This window comes from Saccopteryx bilineata, chromosome 4, assembly GCF_036850765.1.
Source record: "Saccopteryx bilineata isolate mSacBil1 chromosome 4, mSacBil1_pri_phased_curated, whole genome shotgun sequence".
Classification (NCBI taxonomy): domain Eukaryota; kingdom Metazoa; phylum Chordata; class Mammalia; order Chiroptera; family Emballonuridae; genus Saccopteryx; species Saccopteryx bilineata.
The window spans coordinates 128,752,304-128,775,303 of record NC_089493.1 but is presented as its reverse complement, the minus strand read 5'-3'; the positions used below and the strand labels follow the sequence as shown (position 1 = coordinate 128,775,303).

At 40.8% G+C, this 23,000-nt stretch overlaps 2 protein-coding genes and 1 non-coding gene across 9 annotated transcripts in view; 1 reads left to right on the top strand and 2 right to left on the bottom strand.

Annotated features, from left to right (window-relative positions):
* BBS4 (Bardet-Biedl syndrome 4) overlaps positions 1-23,000 on the bottom strand; it is a 948,798-nt gene that overhangs the window by 326,596 nt on the left and 599,202 nt on the right. The gene's annotated exons all lie outside the window — the stretch shown is intronic.
* NEO1 (neogenin 1) overlaps positions 1-23,000 on the bottom strand; it is a 247,168-nt gene that overhangs the window by 93,905 nt on the left and 130,263 nt on the right. For all 7 annotated transcript variants that reach the window (XM_066278054.1, XM_066278057.1, XM_066278059.1 and 4 more), the window contains 2 exons: positions 21,105-21,259; positions 19,276-19,396 (listed from right to left, as the gene is read on the bottom strand). In XM_066278054.1, the coding sequence (XP_066134151.1) occupies positions 19,276-19,396; positions 21,105-21,259 (276 nt within the window). The remainder of the gene's footprint in view (positions 1-19,275; positions 19,397-21,104; positions 21,260-23,000) is intronic.
* LOC136336659 (small nucleolar RNA SNORA61) lies at positions 4,518-4,650 on the top strand. Its single transcript, XR_010731495.1, has one exon. It is a non-coding gene; the product is annotated as a small nucleolar RNA SNORA61 (small nucleolar RNA).

Below are 23,000 nucleotides of genomic sequence, written 5' to 3'. Positions count from 1 at the left end.
TAAGTACCTGCACAAGATAAACTACTGTGAATAGAGCTATTTATGAGAACATATGAATTCTAAATTACTATTAAATGCATTTCCAAAAATTTTACACCACCATCAGGAACTCAAAAACACTAGATTCCTCATACTCTCATCTGACAATAGGGCAATTAAACAAAAGATAAATGTGCCCCTACAGACATGTCCACAAAATACTGTTTAATAAAGTCACAGAGAATTGTTAATCTCACTTCTAAAAATAGGACATGTATATAAATGAGTATGTGTGTATCTGTGAGCATGGCACACACACAAAGGCTTCTATGCTTTGGTCCCTGCTGCACCTTCTGTCAGAAGCCTTCTCTGTCTGATATACCATCAATGTGCCAGAGCGCTCTTTGTATTTCTTCAAGTAGACATAGACCAAATATTGCTTTATTTACTTGCTTATTGTTTTTCTCCGCTAATAGCACATAAGCACCGTGAGGGCAGATAATTATATTGACTTGTTGGCTATTTCATCCCACCACTGAACACAATAACCACAGAATTTTGCTTAACAAATATTTACTGAATCATGAATAAATGCATGGGCAATGTCCGTTAATGAGGGCTATCTCTAAAAATTAAGTTTAGAGAAAGAGTTAAAAAGGCACATTTACTTTTATCTGTCAATTATGCATCCTTATGAATGTGACCATGAAGATGTGTTAAATTTATTTAAAACCATTTTAATGCAAGTTTAGCTGTAACCAGACCACCATTTCAGATGCTTTACAATCTGGTCACATATTTTTTCTTCTTGCTTTGCAAATTTAAATGATCTAACTAAATACTAAATGGTTTTTTGTTGTCTATTGAAAAAAAAAATCCTCAAACCTTGCTTCATGAAGTTCAACTTTTATCTTCATTTTAACTTAGTTTAAACTGAATTCCTTTTCAGTAGCTTTACCTTGGTAAATTCTTTCAAATTATTATTACCTTAAAATTACAAAGTACTTACAATTTATAAAATACTGACGTATATTATCCTATTTGCCTCTCAGAGATATTCTGTGCAGACACAATTGTTAATACCTAACAATAGAAAGAAGCTGATGCTCAGAGATAACCATCTAGTCTACAGTGGGGTGGGGACATGAAGCCATACTCCCGATATTTAACACAAGGTTTGTTTCATTATATACGCTAGGGCAGGTAACAAAATTATTAACTGGCAATGTCTCGATTTCAGCAAATAATACATCAATTTATTTCAGTATCGAGACAGAAAAAGTGTTCTGGAGTGCATACTATATTTAATGCATGTGTTTCTAAAACAACTCAATAAAGTATTTGAGTGATAAGGGAAATAAGAAATCATTGAACTCCTCCATTTTATAAAAAAATAAAAATCACAGAATTTCAGTTTCTAATTCAATTACATAGCAGGTTAATGGCAGTCAAGAACTACAACCCAGGTTATTAATATTAGAGGCACCTCTAATACATATTAGGGAATTCCTAGACGTAAAATTCAGGATTACCAAATTCGTCAGAGTTGGCTTGAGTTTAAACTTTATTCTTAAAGTTGTAATTACTGCTACAAAATAAGCAAAATAAATTATCAGGATTTATCCTTCGATTAAAATCAACACCAACTATCATATATCTGGTGCTTCAGACTTAAAATATTCCACTAATGACTAAGAGTTTCCTGCTATCTAGCCAACACTGAATCCTGCCAGGCCATTAGTCACTTGTTCCAGGACTTCTATTATTTAATATTTACCTCAAACATTATATGGAATTTTTTACTTCAGTTTCAGGGAAAGAAAAAAAAATTCGTATGTATCCTTATCTACCACAGCCATAATATCCTAGAAGTCATTTAATGAGCAGGTAAAGTATGAATTTCCTTTACTAAAAACAAGTTCATATTACTCCATTTTTACCAGCACATCTTCCCTTACTGGAAATAAAAAATGCCAATTATCACACCTGATATGAATGAAGGGGAAAAGTCACATTGCTGTGTTTTTACATTTCATTATTACATAATTTTTGAAAACTATTTTTAAATTGAAACTGACAGAAAGACAGACTAATAAAAAGTTAATGGACAAAAACATTTTATCTTAATTCTGACTACTCTTAATAAACCTGTAATAATTTATATGCCAATATTTCTTAATAATCTCCCAATAGACAATTATAAAATAGAAAGTATTTCAGCTAAAATGACAGGTAATATCAATTTGAACTTGTAGCAAATAAAAATAATGTTCAGTTAAATATTTTAAAAGTCGCAATATATTCTAAAATCAAGTCTTTCTTCCTAAAAATGCATACAAATAAAGTTAAATATTGAAAATGACATTTTAAATGTTTTGATTAGTAAAGTATGTTTAGAGAGGTCTGCCCCCCCGAGGAGTGAGGGGTCCCAGCCCCACACCAGGTCCCCCAGTGGAGGGTTCCAGTGCCAGGAAGAAGTCCCCACAACTTCTGGCTGCAAAAACCAGCAGGGATTGTGGCTGAGTAAGACGGAGGCTGCTGAAGTCCCAGGCAGGCAGATCCTTTTAAAGAGCCCATGCATGGACTTACTTGGACTCACTCTCTCTGAGCTCTGGGCTGGGGCAGCAGCTCAAAAGGCTCCAGGAAGATATGGGGAGGAACTGAGTTGTCTGGCATCAACTTGAGAGCTGAAGGGGCAGCTTTCTCCTAGGTAGTAGATGTGTAGAGGGAGGCTATTATTCCTTTTCTGTGTCCTCCCCCTTCTTAGAGCTACAGGCAGGCACCATATCTCAGTCTCCACCAACCTGGTCTACACTGTTCACCCTGCCCTGGTGATTACTTGAGACTCTGCCCCAGACAACTTTCAGGCCCACCCAAGCTGTTTCCAGTGGCTTTTCTATATGAATGATCTGTCCTGGCTTACGCTTCAAATTTTCCTAAAATCTCTCAAGCAGCAGCAAGATTCAGTGTGCCCCATACCTCTCACTAAGTGGCTCAGGGCCCACTAGCACTAGCAGGAACTGGCATCAGTTCACAGCTTAGCCTATCCTAGACACCTCAAAACTCAGCACAAGTTACAAACATCTGCAGACTGCTTTGTAGCTCATGCCAGATGGCCCTGGACAGAACGTAAGTAGCAGCTGACCTCGGCCTGCACCTCTTGGGAGGCCCCAGAGCCAGTGCACCCTGTGGACAGCTTCAGACCACATCAAAACATCACCCAACCACCTCCACAAGCAACACACTCAGTGGGAGGACTCAGCAGACACCAGAGGCCTGATGAAGTAAGTCCTGCTTTGTGTGGTTGCTGTCTACACAACTGATCCTCCAAGGTGGTCACAGCCAGTCCTGGCAACAAATTGACTTGGGAGTAAATCCATCCCATTGCATGCCAACAGCAATCAAGTCAGGAGAGTATACACAGTATATACGGGGGGCTCACCTTGACTGCTTAGCTCAGGTGAACAGGGAAGTTGTGCCACTGGACCCTAAAGAACACATACTATATTAGATCACTCTACCAAGCACAGGAGACATAGAAACAAACACCTACTAATACATAGAAACAAACACAAGGATACTCCCAAGATCAGAAGACAAAGAAACATGTCTCAAATGAAAGAACTAAACAAAATAGAGACAAGCGATCTACTAGATGCAGAGTTCAAAACAGTGGTTACACGAATGCGCTTTGAACTTAGGGGACGAAATTAGAACTTCAACAACATAGGTTGGTTGGACTTAGGCTGTGAGCCACCATGTGCAAACCTTAATCCTGGCAATCCTCTTGAATATTCCTACATCAATGTTTCCCAAATTGTGCCCTTTAAGATATTACTGGGTCTGTTTAAAAAAAACCCCAAACAGATTTGGGAAATGCTATATATACACATTCTACTTTACTCCTGGAGATTCACAATGCTAATGAGTGCAAAGGAAAAGAGGCTCAGAGTGAGCCTCATTCCATCCTTCCTCCTTCAAGCTGCTCAGCCTCGTCCTTGTCCTACTCAATCAAGAGATATCTGGTAATGTAGTCTACCAGAAACTGCTGTTCACTCCTCTCTGCAACATAACCCAACTCTCTGGTGAAGGGAACTGTTTGTAATGCTCAACTTCTATCTATAGCCTGACCAGGTGGCGGCACATTGGATAAATCATTAGACTGGGATGCAGAGGACCCAGGTTCAAAACCCCGAGGTTGCCAGCTTGAGCACAGACTCATCCAGCTTGAGTGTGGGATCACAGATATAACCCCATGGTCGCTGGCTTGAGCAAGGAGTCCCTCACTCTGCTGTAGCCTCCCTCCCACCCGGGTCAAGGAACATATGAGAAAGCAATCAATGAACAACTAAGATGTTGCAACAAAGAATTGATGCTTCTCATCTCTCTCCTTTCCTGTCTGTCCTCACCTATCGCTCTGTCTCTGTCACACACAAATCCCAAAAATCTATAAAGTCCTCAAAATCATGTTGTCTTTTCTAAATTCAGCCCTGATGAAAATATGGCTTTTATTATTAAGTTAAAAAAAAGAATATTTTACCCTCCAGTTCCCTTTCACATCGGATCTGAATACCGGTCTTGGTGGTCGTAAAAGGAGGAAGAGTAATCCTGAAGCTGGCCTCACAGTGCTTGTCGTCTGTTCCCTAGCACATAGGCGGATTTCAAACAAGGTAAAAAAAAAAAAAAATTTTTTTTGGAGCTGGTTGTGAGCAAATCTCTTCTCCCATTGGATTAGTTGCCTTTTTGTTTTGTTGGAAGTCTATTCTTACACACGATGGCAAAGACATTGAAACGACCCAAATGTCCTAAGACAGATGACTGGATAAAGAAGATGTGGTTCATACATACAATGGAATACTACTCGGCCATAAGAAAAGATAAAATACTGCCATTTTGACATGGCTAGGCCTTGAGACTATCATACTAAGTGAAATAAGTCAGACAGAAAAAACGAAGAACCATCTGATTTCACTCATATGTAGGATATTAAACTGAAACTCACAGACACAGACAATAGAATAGTGGTCACCAGAGGGAAGGGAGGTAGTAAAGGTTAAAGGGAACCAAATATATGGTGAGAGATGATGATTTGACTCTGGGTGGTGGGTACACAATGCAATATACAGATCAAGTATTACAAAATTGTATTGAAACCTATATTATCTTATTAATGTCACCCAATAAATTTAATTTAAAAAGAAAAACCTTTGCAAATTGTAAAAATAATACATAGTTACTTTAGAAAATTGACAATATATTGCTTTGGTTGCCCAGATAATCACTGTTAACATTTTGGTGTAGAAATGCCTTAAATGAATAGGTACAATTTTTAAAACTAAATTCAGATTATTTTCTATATTAAGTTTTATATTTCACTTTTCTAGCTGACATTATATTCTGAGATTTTCCTATTATTAAAGTGTTCAAAGACATGATTTTTAATGGTCACAAAACTTTTCCATCATAAGACTGTACTATAGCCAGACCAGGTGGCGGCGCAGTGGAGACAGTATCGGACTGGGATGTAGAGGACCCAGGTTCGAGACCCCAAGGTCGCCTGCTTGAGTGTGAGCTCATCTGGTTTGAGCAAGGTTCACCAGCTTGAGCCCAAGGTTGCTGGCTCAAGCAAGGGGTCACTCGGTCTGCTGTAGCCCGCCCCCCCATCAAGGCAAATATGCGAAATCAATCAATGAACAACTAAGGAATCGCAACGAAGAATTGATGTTTCTCATCTCTCTCCCTTCCTGTCTGTCTCTATCTGTCCCTCTCTCTGTCTCTGCCGCAAGATAAAACAAAAAAAGACTGTACTATAATTATTTTAACTACTTCCTCTATTTTGGGACATGTAAGTCATTTCCTATTCTTTCTCTCTTTACCCCTATCTCTTTCTTTTTAAATTATTAATGCAAATATTAATACTCTTTGTTCTAATCTCTGACTGCCTCCCTGGAAAAAAATCCTAAAAGGACAATGACTTGAGTCAGTAGTTTTTAAAACATAAATGTCAGAATGAGTTTAGTAAATGATGTTAACAATTTACATTTTCACAGAGAGTGACACACAAATGTAATCACACCCAAACCAGTCATTATAAAGTAATATACACAAAAATAAATAAATATTAGGCAAAAATGACATCTCATTAATTTGATTTTATATCTTTATAAGTGAGGTAGAACATCTGCCCTTTTTTAGAAACTACCTTTATCTTTGCTCTATTGTGAACTATATGCTTATGCTAGTTATTTTATCATATCCATTTTTGTTGTTACATTCAGAATATTAAATTTCTGTAATCCTTGAGATATTCTTCTTAGCTTGCCTCCCTCTTTAATTTAGTTAAGGTATTTCTCATACAGTATATGCAGAAGATTTAAATTTTTATACCCTACACCAAAAAATTTCATCTGTATTCTTTTATGTCTTTTTTGAAAAATTAATTTTAATGGGGTGACAATGATAAATCAAGGTACATATGTTCAGAGAAAACATCTCTAGGTTATTTTGACATTTGATTATGCTGCATTCCCATCATCCAAAGTCCAATTGTCTTCCGTCACCTTCTAACTGGTTTTCTTTGTAACCCTCCCCTCCTCCAACCCTCTCAATCTCCTCCCCACCACCCAGTAATCCCCACACTCTTGTCCATGTCTCTGAGTCTCATTTTTATGTCCCACCTCTGTATGGAATCATACAGTTCTTTTTTCTGATTTACTTATTTCGCTCAGTATAATGTTATCAAGGTCCATCCATGTTGTAGTAAATGATCCGATGTCATAATTTCTTATGGCTGAGTAGAATTCCATAGTATATATGAATCAAAACTTTTTAATCCACTCGTCCACTGATGGACACTTGGGCTGTTTCCAGATCTTCGCTATTGTGAACAATGCTGCCATAAACATGGGGGTGCATTTCTTCTTTTCAAACAGTGCTATGGTGTTCTTGGGGTGTATTCCTAAGTATAGCTGGGTGAAAAGGCAGTTTGATTTTTAATTTCTTGAGGAATCTCCACAATGTTTTCCACAGTGGCTGCACCAGTCTGCATTCCCACCAGCAGTGCAGGAGGGTTCCCTTTTCTCCACATCCTTGCCAGCTCTTCTGTGTGAGTGTTGTTTTGTTGATGAGCGCCACTCTAACTGGCTTGAGGTGATATCTCATTGTGGTTTTAATTTGCATTTCTCTAATCATTAGTGTGTTGAACATTTTTTTCATATGCCTATTGGCCATCTGTATGTCCTCTTTGGAGAAGTGTCTTTTCATTTCTTTTGCCCATTTTTTTATTGCATTGTTTGTCTTGCTGGTATTGAGTTTTACAAGTTCTTTATAAATTTTGGTTATTAACCCCTTATCAGATATATTAAAAAACATATTCTCCCATTGTGGCCTTGGCCGGTTGGCTCAGTGGTAGTGTCGGCCTGGCGTGCAGGAGTCCCAGGTTCGATTCCCGGCCAGGGTACACAGGAGAAGCGCCCATCTGCTTCTCTACCCCTCCCCCTCTCCTTCCTCTCTGTCCCTCTCTTCCCCTCCCGCAGCCAAGGCTCCACTGGAGCAAAGTTGGCCGGGGCGCGGAGGATGGCTCTGTGGCCTCTACCTCAGGCGCTAGAATGGCTCTGATTGCAGCAGAGTGACGCCCCAAGATGGGCAGAGCATCGTCCCCTGGTGGGCGTGCCGGGTGGATCCCAGTCGGGCGCATGCAGGAGTCTGACTGCCTCCCCGTTTCTAGCTTCGGAAAAATACAAACACACACACACACACACACACTATATATATATATATTTTTTTTTTCTCCCATTGTGTAGTTTGTCTCTTTATTCTTACTGTCTTTAGCTGTGCAGAAGCTTTTTAGTTTGATATAGTCCCATTTGTTTATCCTTTCATTTCACTTGCCCGTGGAGATCAATTGGCAAATATATTGCTGCGAGAGATTTCGGAGACATTACTGCCTATGTTTTCTTCTAAGATCCTTATGGTTTCACGGTTTACATTTAAGTCTTTTATCCATTTTGAGTTTATTTTTGTGAATGGTGTAAGTTGGTGGTCTAGTTTCATTTTTTTGCAGGTAGCTGTCCAATTTTCCCAATACCATTTATTAAAGAGGCTATCTTTACTCCATTGTATGCTCTTACCTCCTTTGTCAAATATCACTTGTCCATAGAGCTGTGGGTTTATTTCTGGGTTCTCTGTTCTGTTCCATTGATCTATATGCCTGTTCTTATGCCAGTACCAGGCTGTTTTGAGTACAATGACCTTGTAGTATAACTTGTAATCTGGAAGTGTGATACCTCCCACTTTATTCTTCCTTTTCAAGATTGCTGAGGCTATTCGTGTTCTCTTTTGGTTCCATATAAAATTTTGGAATATGTGTTCTATATCTTTGAAGTAAGTCATTGGTATTTTAATCGGTATTGCATTGAATTTATAAATTGCTTTGGGTAACATAGACATTTTAATGATGTTTATTCTTCCTAACCATGAGCACGGTATATGCTTCCACTTGTTTGTATCTTCCGATTTCTTTTATCAATGTTTTATAATTTTCCGAGTACAAGTCTTTAATCTCCCTGGTTAAATTTATTCCTAGGTACTTTATTTTTTGGTTGCAATGATAAAGGGGATTGATTCCTTAATTTCTCTGATAGTTCATTGTTAGTGTATAAAAATGTCTCTGATTTCTGAGTATTAGTTTTATATCCTGTCACCTTGCTGAATTCATTTATCAGGTCTAGTAGTTTTTTGACTGAGACTTTAGGGTTTTCTATATACAGTATCACATCATCTGCAAATAATAATAGTTTTACTTCTTCTTTTCCCATTTGGATGCCTTTTATTTCTTTTTCTTGTCTGATTGCTGTGGCTAGGACTTCCAGAACTATGTTGAATAAGAGCGGTGAAAGGGGGCACCCTTGCCTTGCTCCTGATCTTAAGGAGACTGCTTTTAATTTTTGCCCATTGAGTATGATGTTGGCTGTGGGTTTTTAATAGATGTCCTTTATCATGTTGAGGTTTGTTCCCTGTATTCCCACTTTTTTTTTTTTTTTTTACAGAGACACAGAGAGAGTTAGAGAGAGAGATAGACAGGGACAAACAGACAGAAACGGAGAGATGAGAAGCATCAATCATCAGTTTTTCATTGTGAAACCTTAGTTGTTCATTGATTGCTTTCTCATATGTGCCTTGACTGTGGGCTTTCAGCAGACTGAGTAACGCCTTGCACAAGCAAGCAACCTTGGATCCAAGCTGGTGTTTTTTTTTTGCCTCAAACCAGATGAGCCCGCGCTCACGCTGGCGACCTTGGGGTCTCAAACCTGGGTCCTCCGCATCCCAGTCAAACACTCTATCCACTGCGCCACTGCCTGGTCAGGCTGTATTCCCACTTTGCTGAGTTTTGATCATGAATGGGTGCTGGATTTTATCAAATGCTTTTTCTGCATCTATTGAAAGTATCATGTTTTTTTCTCCTTCCTTTTGTTTATGTGATGAATCACATTGATTGATTTGCAAATATTTTACCAGCCTTGCCTCCCAAGAATAAATCCCACTTGATCATGGTGTATGATTTTTTTCATATATTGCTGGATCCGGTTTGCTAATATTTTGTTGAGGATTTTAGCATCTAAATTCATCAGGGATATTGGCCTATAATTTGTTTTCTTTGTGTTGTCTTTGCCTGGTTTTGGAATCAGAATTATACTCGACTCATAAAAGGAGCTTGGAAGTCTTCCTTCCTCTTGAATTTTTTGAAATAGCTTGAGAAGGACAGGAGTTAGTTCTTCTTTGAATAGTTGGTAGAATTCACTTGTGAAGCCATCAGGCCCAGGACTTTTCTTTTTTGGGAGTTTTCTGCTAACTGTTTCTATCTCATTTGTTGTAATCAGTCTGTTTAGGTTTTCTGATTCTTCCAGATTAATTTTTAGAAGATTATATGTTTCAAGGAATTTGTCCATTTCATCTAGGTTGTCTAGTTTTTTGGCATACAGTTCTTCATGGTATTTTCTTACAATATTTTGTATTTCTGTTGTGTCTGTTATTTCTCCACTGTCATTTCTTTCTTTCTTTTTTTTTTTTTTCATTTTTCTTAAGCTGGAAACAGGGAGAGACAGTCAGACAGACTCCCGCATGTGCCCGACCGGGATCCACCCGGCACGCCCACCAGGGGCGACGCTCTGCCCACCAGGGGGCGATGCTCTGCCCATCCTGGGCGTCGCCATGTTGCGACCAGAGCCACTCTAGCGCCTGAGGCAGAGGCCACAGAGCCATCCCCAGCGCCCGGGCCATCTTTGCTCCAATGGAGCCTTGGCTGCGGGAGGGGAAGGGAGAGACAGAGAGGAAAGCGCGGCGGAGGGGTGGAGAAGCAAATGGGCGCTTCTCCTGTGTGCCCTGGCCGGGAATCGAACCCGGGTCCTCCGCACGCTAGGCCGACGCTCTACCGCTGAGCCAACCGGCCAGGGCTCTCCACTGTCATTTCTAATTTTATTTATTTGAGTCCTCTCTCTCTTTCTTGGTGAGTCTGATTAAAGGTTCATCGGTCTTGTTTACCTTTTCAAAGAACCAGCTCCTGGTTTCATTGATCCTCTGTATTGTTTCTTTAGCCTCTATGTCATTTATTTCTGCTCTGATCTTTATTATTTCCTTCCTTCTACTAGCTCTGGGCTTTACTTGCTGTTCTTTTTCTAGTTCTTTTAGATGTAGGGTCAAGTTGTTTATTTGAGCTTTTTCTAGCTTCTTGAGGTATGCCTGTAATGCTGAAAACTTTCCTCTCAGGACTGCTTTTGCTGTGTCCCATAAATTTTGAGTTGATGTATACTCATTATTGTTTGTTTCTAGGAATTTGTTAATTTCTTCTTTGATCTCACTGTTAACCAATCGTTATTCTTTTGTCTTTTAAATGCAAAAGCAAATGTGTAAACTCTTCTGTCATCCTTCAACCTTTTTATGGGCTCAATTTAAATTTTAACTCTGTACTTTATTTTGATAAAGTATATAATTTCTTTCCAAATCACCACCTAATTCTTCATAGGGCAGGTAATGTATGAGCCTTTCAATCCACACTGATTTGTGATTTCACTTTTTCATACATTCAAACATTGTGATGTATTACTTCTGCTATATAAGCTTCTTCTTCTTTGTTTTTGTTCATTTTTTTTTTCTTTAGCTGGAAACAGGGAGAGACAGACAGACTCCCGCATGCGCCCGACCGGGATCCACCCGGCACACCCACCAGGGGCGATGCTCTGCCCACCAGGGGGCGATGCTCTGCCCATCCTGGGCGTCGCCATGTTGCGACCAGAGCCACTCTAGCGCCTGAGGCAGAGGCCACAGAGCCATCCCCAGCACCTGGGCCACCTTTTGCTCCAATGGAGCCTTGGCTGCGGGAGGGGAAGAGAGACAGAGAGGAAGGCGCGGCGGAGGGGTGGAGAAGCAAATGGGTGCTTCTCCTGTGTGCCCTGGCCGGGAATCGAACCCGGGTCCTCCACACGCTAGGCCGATGCTCTACCGCTGAGCCACCTGGCCAGGGCCTATATAAGCTTCTTTATCCAGCTTCTCTTAGTCTATCCTATTTTTTAAAATGTGCACAAGACTGAGATTACAAAGAATATTTTTTAAAATCAACAAGACAGAACAGGTTCTGTTAGAATTCATTTAAATAAGGAATGAGTAAGGAGGGAAAGCAGTAAAAGAATAAATGCTATCTCTAAGTATGTAAAACAAGATGTTGAGGTGTTAAGTCCACAGAAAACCACCATGGCTTGAGGTAGAAACAAGAAAGAATTTTCTGACCATTAAGGAAAAAAAAAAAAACATTGTAGAAAAATTATCAAAAGATTTTAAGGATGGTATCTATGGCAACCTTTAGAGGATAGAATATTCAGGGATAAACTTCAGATGAATAAGACATTCCGCTGAAGACAGAGGAAAAGACTAGATAATATACGATCCATTATAAGTCCAGCGCAGAGAGGATAGTGACTTTTAATTTTCAATAGTGTGAAAGACTATCACATGACAACTGAGAACACAGCATTCTCTTCATACAGGAAAAGAAAATACTTAGCCACCTTTATAGGTAGTAAGAGAAGTTTGGTTAAAAATCTTTAAATTGACCAGGCATTGTTGCAGTGGTTAGAACGTCAGACTAGGACGCGGAGGATCCATGTTTGAAACCCCAAGGTTTCTGGCTTGAGCGCAGGGTTGCTGGCTTAAGCAAGGGGTCACTTGCTCTGCTTTAGTTCTCCAGTCAAGGCACATGAGAAAGCGATCAGTGAACAACTAAGGAGCCACAAAGACTTGATGCTTTTTATCTCTCTCCCTTCCTGTCTATCTGTCCCTACCTGTCCCTCTTGTCTTTGTCACACACACACAAAAAATCCTTAAATCTTTCATAAACAAAACTTTTCTTCATCAGCCTCTTTCCTTACCTTCTGATAGCAACTGCCTTCTGATTCTAAACATTTTTATGTGGTTTTCTATTACAACCCAAACTCCACATGTATTCGGTAGCGCTGCTGTCTCCTTGTCATAGTCAACTGGCATTATGTAGTAAGTGTCCTGTGGTCCAGTGATGCATTCTGCTGTGTCACCTGAGTTGGGCTCTCCAGCTGCACCCCCTAGGTGGACTGTACACACCCTCCTATTGTAGTTGAGCCTTGATTGCTTTCAATAGAAGGGATTTATCCCCCAAGCTGATTGGCTGCAAGGACTGGCAGTGATCACAGCAGAGGATCTGCTGTGCAGGGGCTGAGCCCCGAGCCTGCTCACTGAGTGTATCAATCATGAAGGTGGTTGGGTGGTGCTTCAGCACAGTCCAAAGCTGTCCACAAGATGCACTGGCTCTTGGGCCTCCCAGGAAGTACAGGCCAAGGTCAGCAACTGCTGTGTCCTGTTCAGGACCACCCAGCATGAGCTACAAAGTGATCTGTAGGTGGCTGCTACTTGTACTGGGCTTGGAGATGCCCAGGAGAGGCCAAGCTGGAACCACGGCCAGCTGCAGGTACTACTGGGCCTAGGGCTACTTAACAGGAGGTACAGGGAATATAGAGGCCAGATGCTTCTTGAGAGATTTCATAAAAGCTGGCAGAATGAGCCAAGACGAGCCAGCTAAATGGAAAAGGTTTGGGAAAGGGCAGCATCTCAGGGAGTCACCAAGGCAGGGCTAACAGTGATAGCCAAGTTGATGGAGACTCAGATAAGGCACCTGTGGCTCTGTGTGGGAAGGGCTCAGCACATCTCTTTGGTGGAAAGCAGCCATTCCTGCCCTCATCCTGACTCCAGACACTTCAATCCATCCCCATGTGTCCCTGTTGCCTTTGAGTTGTTGCTCCAGTGCTGAAGCTCAGAGCAAGTGAGTCCGCAAAAGTCTGTGCGGGCCCTTTAAGAGGAGCTGCCTGGACCTCCAGCAGCCCTCTCTCACTCAGCCTCAATCTCCACTGGTTTTCACAGCCATGAGTTTTGGGCACTGGAACCCTGGGCTGGGCAACCTCGCAGCAGAGATTTCCCTCCTGACTTCACCGGCGACCTATGGGTGTGGGACATCCCTCTCCCCTCCTCCCAGTCTCCACGTGGCTTCTTATGTATCTCCTTAGATGTAGGACTTCTATTCATCTAGATTTTAGGTGGTTCTGAACGATGGCTGTTCTGTAGCTTAGCTGTAATTCTGCTGTGGTCGTGGGAAGTTCCAACCTCAACATGTCCTAACCTGATGCTTTATCTCCCTAAACTACCCAGCTCTACTATCTGTAACATTTCTGGCAAAAAAAAAAAAAAAAAAGTCTGTTGTCATTTTTTACCTTGGTTCCTGTCTTTTTAAAAAGTTACGGCTGCTGCCTGACCAGTGGTGGCTCAGTGGATAGAATGCTGACTTGCGATGCTGAGGTCCCAGGTTCAAAACCCTGAGGTCACAGGCTTGAGTACAGGCTCACCAGCTTGAGCACGAGGTTGCTGGCTTGAGCGTGGGATCATTGACATGACCCCATAGTCGCTGACTTGAGCCCAAGGTCGCTGGCTTGAGCAAGGGGTCTCTGGCTCAGCTAGAACCCCCTGGTCAAGGTACATATGAGAAGCAATAATGAACTAAAGTGATGCAAGTATGATTTGATGCTTCTCATCTCTCTCCCTTCCTGTCTCTCTCTCTCTCTGTAAAAAAAATTAAAAAAGTTATAGCTGCCTTCAAGATTTGCTCATTATGCCTGGTTTCCAGTAGTTTAACATGATGCATACAGGCATTTTTTTCTTTTACTCCGATACTGCTACTATTTATAGTCTACTTGGGGTTGTCTGAGCTGCTTTTTGGACCTGTGATATGATCGCATTCATTTTTTTATTTACATTTTTTAGCCATTATCTACATAAAGATTTGTTTTGTTCTTGTTCTTTTTTTCTTGTGAGACTCCAATTTGTTACACCATCTGATATGGCCCCATGTTAGATGTTGTTCATCTCTCCCTCTTTTTTCTTTATTTATATATTTTATTGACTTTAGAGAAAGGAAGGGAGAGAGCAGGTGAGTGACAGTAACATTTGTTCCTGTATGTGTCCTGACCGGAGACCAAACTGGCAACCTCTGAGCTTTGGGACAATGTTCCAACCAACCAAGCTATCCAGCCAGGGCCCTCCTTCTTTTATTTCAGTCTAAAGAACTTATATTGAATTATCTTCAAGTTGATTATTTCTTCATCTGTGCTGAGTCTACTTATCAGCATGGAAAAATGCTTCATCTCAGATATCATTTTTTAAAAATACTTTCCTTCCTCTGGTTGTGGAGCCCTTTCACTCTTGGACAAATCCAAGTATTTTCCATCTCTTTATGGTTTACATCTTTCTGCCATATTTCTCATTCATCTGTTCATTCAAATTATCTACCTCATCTACTAAATCCTTTAACATACTACTACTACTAATGAAGGTCCCTATCTGATAGTTCCAATATCTGGGTCTCCTAAACTGGTTTAATTGATTGCTTTATCTCTCAACAATGGGCCAGTTTTCCCTTGGTATTTATGCCCAAAATTTTTGACTGATGGATCAGCAGGGACTGAGATAAAGTTATTAGTTACATTCAGAAGCTAGCATGTCTATTCTTCTGTCAAAGTGCAGGGGAGTTGAGTCAACGTAGGTAGGAACTGAGCTTGGTATAGATTTTATTGTCAGTTACCCTTCAGCACGCTACAGGTATCCAGTTTTTCTACCGGTAGATTACCACTGCTGGGTGCTTATGGTGAGTGATGAATTGGAAAGTTTTTCTTGCCTTTCCTCTCAGCTTTCAACCACTCCTGCACTTCTCCACCACAGAGGGATCTCTCTCCCGCTACAGTAGAAAGCTTCTGTTTGTCACCTGGTGGTGGTGCAGGGCTGAAATAGGTGGGGTTTTCAGTTATCCTGGTCCAGTGTCAACACTGGGTGGCCCTGCAGCTCTCCTTCCTGTGGCAGCCAAAATCTTCTGTTACTTTTATGCTGGTCTTGAGTGGCACTTCCCTCTGCTCTTCTAGTAGTAACAGATCTCTCCTTGGCTACCAGCACAGGATACTGGGGCCCAAAAGGGTTTCCTGCACCTCCTGCAGATATAGGACCTTCCCTTATACCTTCCCCCAGCAGCAGTGGGTCTTCGGCTGTATCCTGGAAACAAGAGCCACCCCCCTCCCAAGAAGGGTTAGAAGGGTTTTCCTTCTAATCTTCCTCTAGAAATGTATGAAATAAGGTTTTCTGCCCAATCCCCCATTGGTTTGGGACTCAAAGGAGTCTGAGTAAATGGGCCAAACTTCATGCCTAGTTCCCTCACCTCTTTCACCTCTGTACCACCGAGATGACTTTTCTCGTGTCTCTTCCTTGAGCCCAATCTCAATAGTAAGTTATTCTGCGGAGCCCCAGGAATATGTATTTGCAAGCAAATGTGAATTCCCCATTTATCAGGAGCCCCAAGATATTCCAAATTAGTCCACACTTAGTCTTTAACCATCTGTTAAAATTTTAGCTGATTTCTTCTTAACTGCTTTTATGAAGCCACCTGTTTCTCTCCTGCCCTGCCCAAGGTGAAACAATTCACAACCCATTCTTCAGGGGAGAAGGGTTGTCCCATTTTTTAAGTTACCTGGTTGTTTTGCAAGCTCAGCTCTCTGATGGACTCAGAAAACTTACAATTTTATAGATCATACACCTCTTTATTGTAGGTGACAGTGAGAGGTTCTGGGCACTTTTCATCCCGAGTACAAGTAGAAATTCCCTTCCCCTTGGATTCACCTCCATTTGTTTATCTTTGAAAAGATGTCACCATTCTTCCAGTCACCCATATAAAACTTTGGAAGGATCTCTGACTTCTCTAAACAATGTTTAATATCCAATGAACTGATAAAGTCTGAGTTAGATAAATCACTAACATCTCTTCATGAAGACCCTTTCTCTTTCTCTAGTATAGGTACTTAACCATCTCTGCATGGTCTCTTATATAAAACAGTATTCCTTTAAGCTAGCCTCCTATCCTTTGCCTTCTCATTAACCCCTAACTTTACCATCAGATTGCCTTACTACAGTCTCGCTCTGGCTGTTTAAAATCAAGACTATGATTGATATGATCTTCTTCTGCCTTTACAGGCCACCTCCCTCCAGGAACAGGTGCTCTATCCTATCTCCATGCTGATCAGTTCCTCCTATCCACATCTGGAAATGTTATCATCCAAGGTCTATCACAAAGTGGACACTTTCCGTGAAAAAAACTTCCCTGATTACTCCGAGTCCTCTCTTCTGAACTGTATACTGCTTTATTTGCATTATAAAATAACACTTTGTTGGGAAAACAGCTGTTAGGCTTGCTTGCTTGTACTTTGCCTGATTATTGTGAGAGCACCTGGCAGTCTGTGTAAGCCTACACAGGGCAGACTGCAGATGGTGGGTTGCAAATCACCTGCCCACCACTGTGAGGGGCCATTTTGCTGTTTGTTTGCTTGAGAAGTGGATTCCTCTGCATGTTTGCTCGTCTGCCTTTGTGAGACTCTATTAAATGAGAATGGTCCAACGCTTTCTGGCTCCGCAGTTTCTCTACCATCTGCCCAAATCCAATGTGGACCTGCCTGGCTGCGGCCACCAGCATTACTCACTTTTTATGCATTGGTATTAAAATCACACACATCTCTTACACCCCTCACAATATTGTAAACTCCAGAAAGGCAGAGATCAAATACTGTCTATTGTATTTTCTTTCAGCTTTCCTACATTAATATTTATTTTACAAATTAAAATACCAAAATTAATAACATGACACTTCTTTTCCTTCCCATAAACCACATGTCCTTAACTCTCCTCTGACAAGGTCATTAAAGTACTTTTCCAGCCCACAAAACATTGTCTGTTCTTGCTGTACCTCAGGAAGGGAAAACACTCACATGACGAATATAATTATTATTCCAGCCAAGCTTTTTCAGGGGATTAGAATAGGGACCTCTTAGCATAGCTAACCATTTGAGTTAACTCTACCAAGACGGTAATCTCAAACACAAATAGACTGAAATCCCTTTTTTTAGCTCCATGTAAATAACCCCAAGCAAGCCACAATGTTGACTGAGGAAACTTGCTGCCATTAATGAAAAGAAGGAAGGCTCTGAATCTCACTAATTCTGTGAACATCCTGTTTGGTAATCATACCCAGGCATTCTGCCAAGATGTGAAGGTGACGGCTTCTTCCTCCTAAACTGTTTTCAATGAACAGGGAAAGAAAGGTGTCATCACAGACAAACAGGAAGAAAAAGAGCAGTTCTAACAGTTTATGCCTTTCTATAATAGTACAGTTAAATACATTTTCAAGAAAGAGCATATAAAAATCCTATCTGCTGTGTTAGAGCAAAGCCAGCATGAGCACTGTCTGCCCATTCGTCTTCCTGGGAGGGTAAGGAAGCGGGGGTCACACCACAGCCTGAACTTGCAGACTCAGGCACCAGAGCAGGTGTCTAAGAGGACACTGTTTCCATGCATTCTTATGAATCACAAGATAAAAAGCACTTTTCTTGCTAAAACTAATAAATATTGAATAATACATCCAATGGGTATCCTTACCAATTTAACAGAACATCTATCCAACAATCCAACTTCTAGTAAGCTAGTATGAGAAAATCACATAAAGAAGTTCAAATAAAATAGTTTAAATGTTAACCAGCAGGGAATCATTTGCATAACACAAAGTGTACACACTCCACTCAGGATTGGAAAGTGTTCACACAGAGCTCTGTTTACACTCAAGGGGAGATGCTCATAGCCATTGCTGGAACAGGCTTGTGATTTGCACGCACCTGTGCACATTCACCCAGCACTCGCAGGTGGCAGGGTTTGGAGCAAGGGCCAATTAGCGATCTATGCCTCTCACCTTCAAATACACACTCTATTGCCCGCTCTGCAAAAGTGAGGCTGGCCCTTTATACATATTTCCCCAGCCAGCTAATACACATCACACTTTATCACTTCCATAACACCTCAACCTTTGAGTGGTTTTGTAGCGGGATGCCTTTGGTGAGACACCTGCCCTGGCCAGCCTTACCCAGCACACTCGACAGTGGGCTCTGAGCAAGTGCCCTCAGCATAGCCGCTCCTCCGCCCTCAGTGAGCTGTGGCCATCCCCTCTCCAAGGCGATCTAACCCTCAGCCCTGAGAGGCTTCCTCATGAGCTCTCCCACAGACCTGGCGGTGACCTTCTAGCCACCGCTCTTGTACTTATGTGAGTTCTCCCCACTTCTTTCTAGCCAACCTCGTTACTCCCATGCCTGGGTATAGCTAATAATTTGTTATATTAAAGAATATTTCATTTTTTGGCTTTTGCTAGGATTACTGTGCGGTTTCCCCAGAATTAACCTTCACTGAAACAGGATGGGGTCCCCCCCTTTTTTATTTTCTACATTGTCTGAATTTATAATAAGTATATTTTTGAGATAATCACAAAAAAGGCAAGTTAATTTTACTCTGGAAAGACAGAAGAAAAATCCAATGCCAAATATTAAAATTTTTCTATTTTAATAGAGCAGAAATATATTTGTGAGATTAAAATGAACTCTGAAGAACATTTATTTTTGTCAGATTATAATTGTTCAGTTTTTCTTTTTTTACAATGAATTTCTTGTCAACATTAGTTAAAATTGTGTTATGTCATTTTAAACAAGAGAAATTATATAAACTGCTATTTTTTCCTCCTGCTTCTGCTATATGCTGCCTCTTATAAACCGTTCACTAATCTGAGACCCCTGAAGGGACAGGTGCTGAGACAGACCAAGGTCCTCAGACACACTGCAGCTCCTGCCCACTGGCGACTTCAGCCACTCTCACCGTGTTCCAGGATTATCAGCTGGGCTCCCGCCTGTGCATTTCCAACATCATTCTCGGCAATGCACTGATAGAACCCTTCGTCTGATTTCACCAGGCCCAAAACCTGAAGATTGTGTTCCTTCTGAAGAAGAAACACAGAAACACAATTTGTGACTCAACTGATAAAACATTAATTCAAAATCTCAAGGATACACCCTTTCTGGGAAGGAGAAACAAGTACAGTTGCATGACTCAGTCTATATGTGCACTTGCTGGCTCAACTTTATTGACAAGGCACTGACTTGAACCTGACTAGAACAGGAAGCACCATCATTAACAATTAAGAACTTAATACTCAGGGAAAGCCACAGCCACGGTGTTTGCAAACTTACACCTTTGCTTGGGGAAACACCTGGCATGCCACACCATGCGACCACAGTGAACGTCTGAACTTGTGAAGTCAAGGCATTCTCTTGACATTATTTCTAATATGAATAGTTCTGACAGATCAGATGACAGTGAGTTAAATCAGGTCGCATATACACAAGCTTTCCTTAAACTACAAAGTACTTATATGGATGTCAACCATTGTTACTGTTCTTGATATATGTAGTATAACATGGTCTTAAGATTTTTAAACATTGCTTTTTAGCTATGATTAAATACCTCTGAATTATTCTTTGTAACTTATGAGAGTACACATTTCAAACACAGAAAATATATCCTTACATGAGAAATTTGTAATGATACAGTAAGTCTTTAACAACCATAATTACTTCTCATGATTTCTATGAATGTCATGTATCTTAAAGATATGTCATTAATCATTATTACTAAAATCTGGATAACTCAATTATTAGAATGTTAGATAATAATAATGATAATGATAATGATAATAATAATAGATAGGCCCTGGCTGCTTGGCTCAGTGGTAGAGTGTCAGCTCAGCATGTGGAAGTCCAGGGTTCAATTCCCGGTCAGGGTACACAGGGGAAGTGACCATCAGTTTCTCCACACCCCCCACCCTTCTCTCTCTCTCTTTCCCACCTGAAACCATGGCTCGATTGGTTCAAGCAAGTTGGCCCCAGGCACTGAGGATGGTCCATGGCCTCCCTCAGACACTAAAATTGCTCAGTTGCTGAGCAATGGAGCAGTGGCCCCAGATGGGCAGAGCATCGCCAGTAGGGGGCTTGCCAGGTGGATCCCGGTTGGGGCGCATGTGGGGATCTATCTCTCTGTCTTCCTGCCTCTCAATAATAATAATAATAATAGTAACAACAACAGATAATATTTACTAAGCATTTATGTTACAGAAAGTAAAAAGCAGAAATATTCTGAAATTCATTTAACACTAATTATTTACTTTTCAAAAGAAGCTTCTTATCTACTGTCACAATAACTGTCCAACACTGGGGCACACTTATTTTGACCTTAGGGCCTGCGCATCAGTACGTGAAGGATAGATTTCTGCTCCTTGAATAGAGGGCTATAAAGACAAACAGTGCATGAGTGTGTGCACACACACAGGGTAATCGTTACCCAGACAATGCTGATGGCTGTGCTTATGAATGTCAGCATGTTTAAGTAGGAACACCAGGCCTACTTCAAGTACTGGGTCAGGAGATAAGGCCTTGAGGTTGATTTGCTGTGTGATCTTACACAAGCTTCAGAACATTTCTTGGCTCAGCATCCTCACCACCCAACACAGAAATGATGTTCTGTGTGAATTTTTCTACCTCCGTCTGTGGTACATACACTGGTATGTATAAGGTAACAGGTCTCCTGGCAATTACATTCAAAAACATTTAGAGGTTTCACAGATAAGTGTCCTTGCTTTAAAAAGTACTTACTACAATCTTGAAGTAGTCACTTGGGATAACCATATCCCCATTCTTAACCCACTTCACAGCTGGAGCTGGTTTTCCTGTGACTTCACATTCAAATACAATATCCATAGACTCGTGAGCGTAGATGTTAGCAGGCTTCTTCAGGAATTCAGGTTGGGCTGCAAAACAGAAAGGAAATTAGGTATTAATGAAAATAAAAATAGCTATTTATATTTTGAAGTTTTTAAAAATTACTGAATTGATAAAATTTTTATTTATTTGAGGATTTCACATATAAAAACAGATAACAAATACATATTTAAAATGTTAGGAACACAGTATCTTTAAAAATTGATATTCTGGTTTAATAAAGAATAATTATAAAGATACTTTGAGTTTCCTTGTTGAGAAATATTAAGTTTACTAAATTGAAGAAATTGGTAACATGAATATTATAAGCTAAAAATAAATATTAAAGGTTATTTCCCTATGATTTGTACCATTTTGGAAGAGCCATCATCAAAATTCAGAGTTAAGACTAAATTTACCTTCCTTTTCAGTCAACTTCATGAGTAACCCTGCCTCCCAAAACAGTAAAACAGGTCTGAAAATAATTTACTCACACATTACCCTCCAAGTGGTACCATCCTCCATCACATGAAATGGTTTTTAAGGGTGGGAGGGGAAGAGTGAGAGGGCTTAAGACTGGAGTGCTCATCCTTTGGCCTCATGGTGTGGCAGCTAGGAGGCAGGTGAGAGACCGCTGGCAATCACCATCCAGCAGGGTCTCTGCTGTCTCTAGCACACTGCCCCAGTCCACTAGAGCTGGTGGTTCCTTGTGCACCGGCCCTGACCCAGAATATCCCATCAGACAGCATCCCGCACACCAGCTCAGCCTCACAGCACTCCATGGGGTCACTTCCTGCTTCATCAGTCAGGCCCGAGGTACCCCAGCAAGGGGCTTTCCACACACGAGTGCACATGTGTGTACACACGTGCGCGTGCGCGCGCTCAGGCCTGCGGCATCTGGCAGGTGATGTCCCGTGGACCAGTGTGGCTCATGGCTGTGTCCTCTGGCAACAACTCAGTCCCATGAACTGATAAAAGTCTGAGTTAGATAAATCACTAACATCTCTTCATGAGGACCCTTTCTCTTTCTCTAGTATAGGTACTTACCATCTCTCCATTCTCTTATATAAAACAGTATTCCTTTAGCTAGCCTCCTATCCTCTGCCTTCTCCTCATTAAACCTAACTTTACCATCAGATTGCTTTACTACAGTCTCACTCTGGCTGTTTACAATCCCACCAAGGTCCGAATCAAAACCGTCAGCAGGGGCCCCCTCTTTCAAATTTGTTCCTTGTCTGGAGTCTCCCCCTCAGCTGTGCAGTAGGAATTGATCCCCATTTACACTGCTCACAAAAATTAGGGGATATTTCAAAATGAATATGAAGTGATAAAATATTCCCTAATTATTTTGTGAACAATGTACTATTTTATTCTTTTCAGTAGTTAAAACACCTTTTACTAGTTAATAACTCTTCATATTGAATTCTCTTTGTTCAAATTCCTGGTATAACTGACAGCTCCTGACTGGACCCTAACTAACATAGTAAGATAGAAATCCTTTCTTGCATAGACTGCCGATGTTTACTACTGTTATTGTTTTTAATTTAGGGTACCCATATTTATAAGCAAAGTTTTAGATTTGTATTGGGTAAAATGTATAAGTGCTTTCCTTTTTGGCATTTGTGTTTTATTATTCTAATTCCAAAGGTTTTCCCTGTTCCCACACTATATAAATATTCACTTACATTTTCTTCTAGTACATCTATAAAATAATCTGAACTTCACTAAGTATCCAGCTTTAGATTTCTCTAAATGGCAACTCCACTAGTGGCCCCAAAATTGATTTGAAAC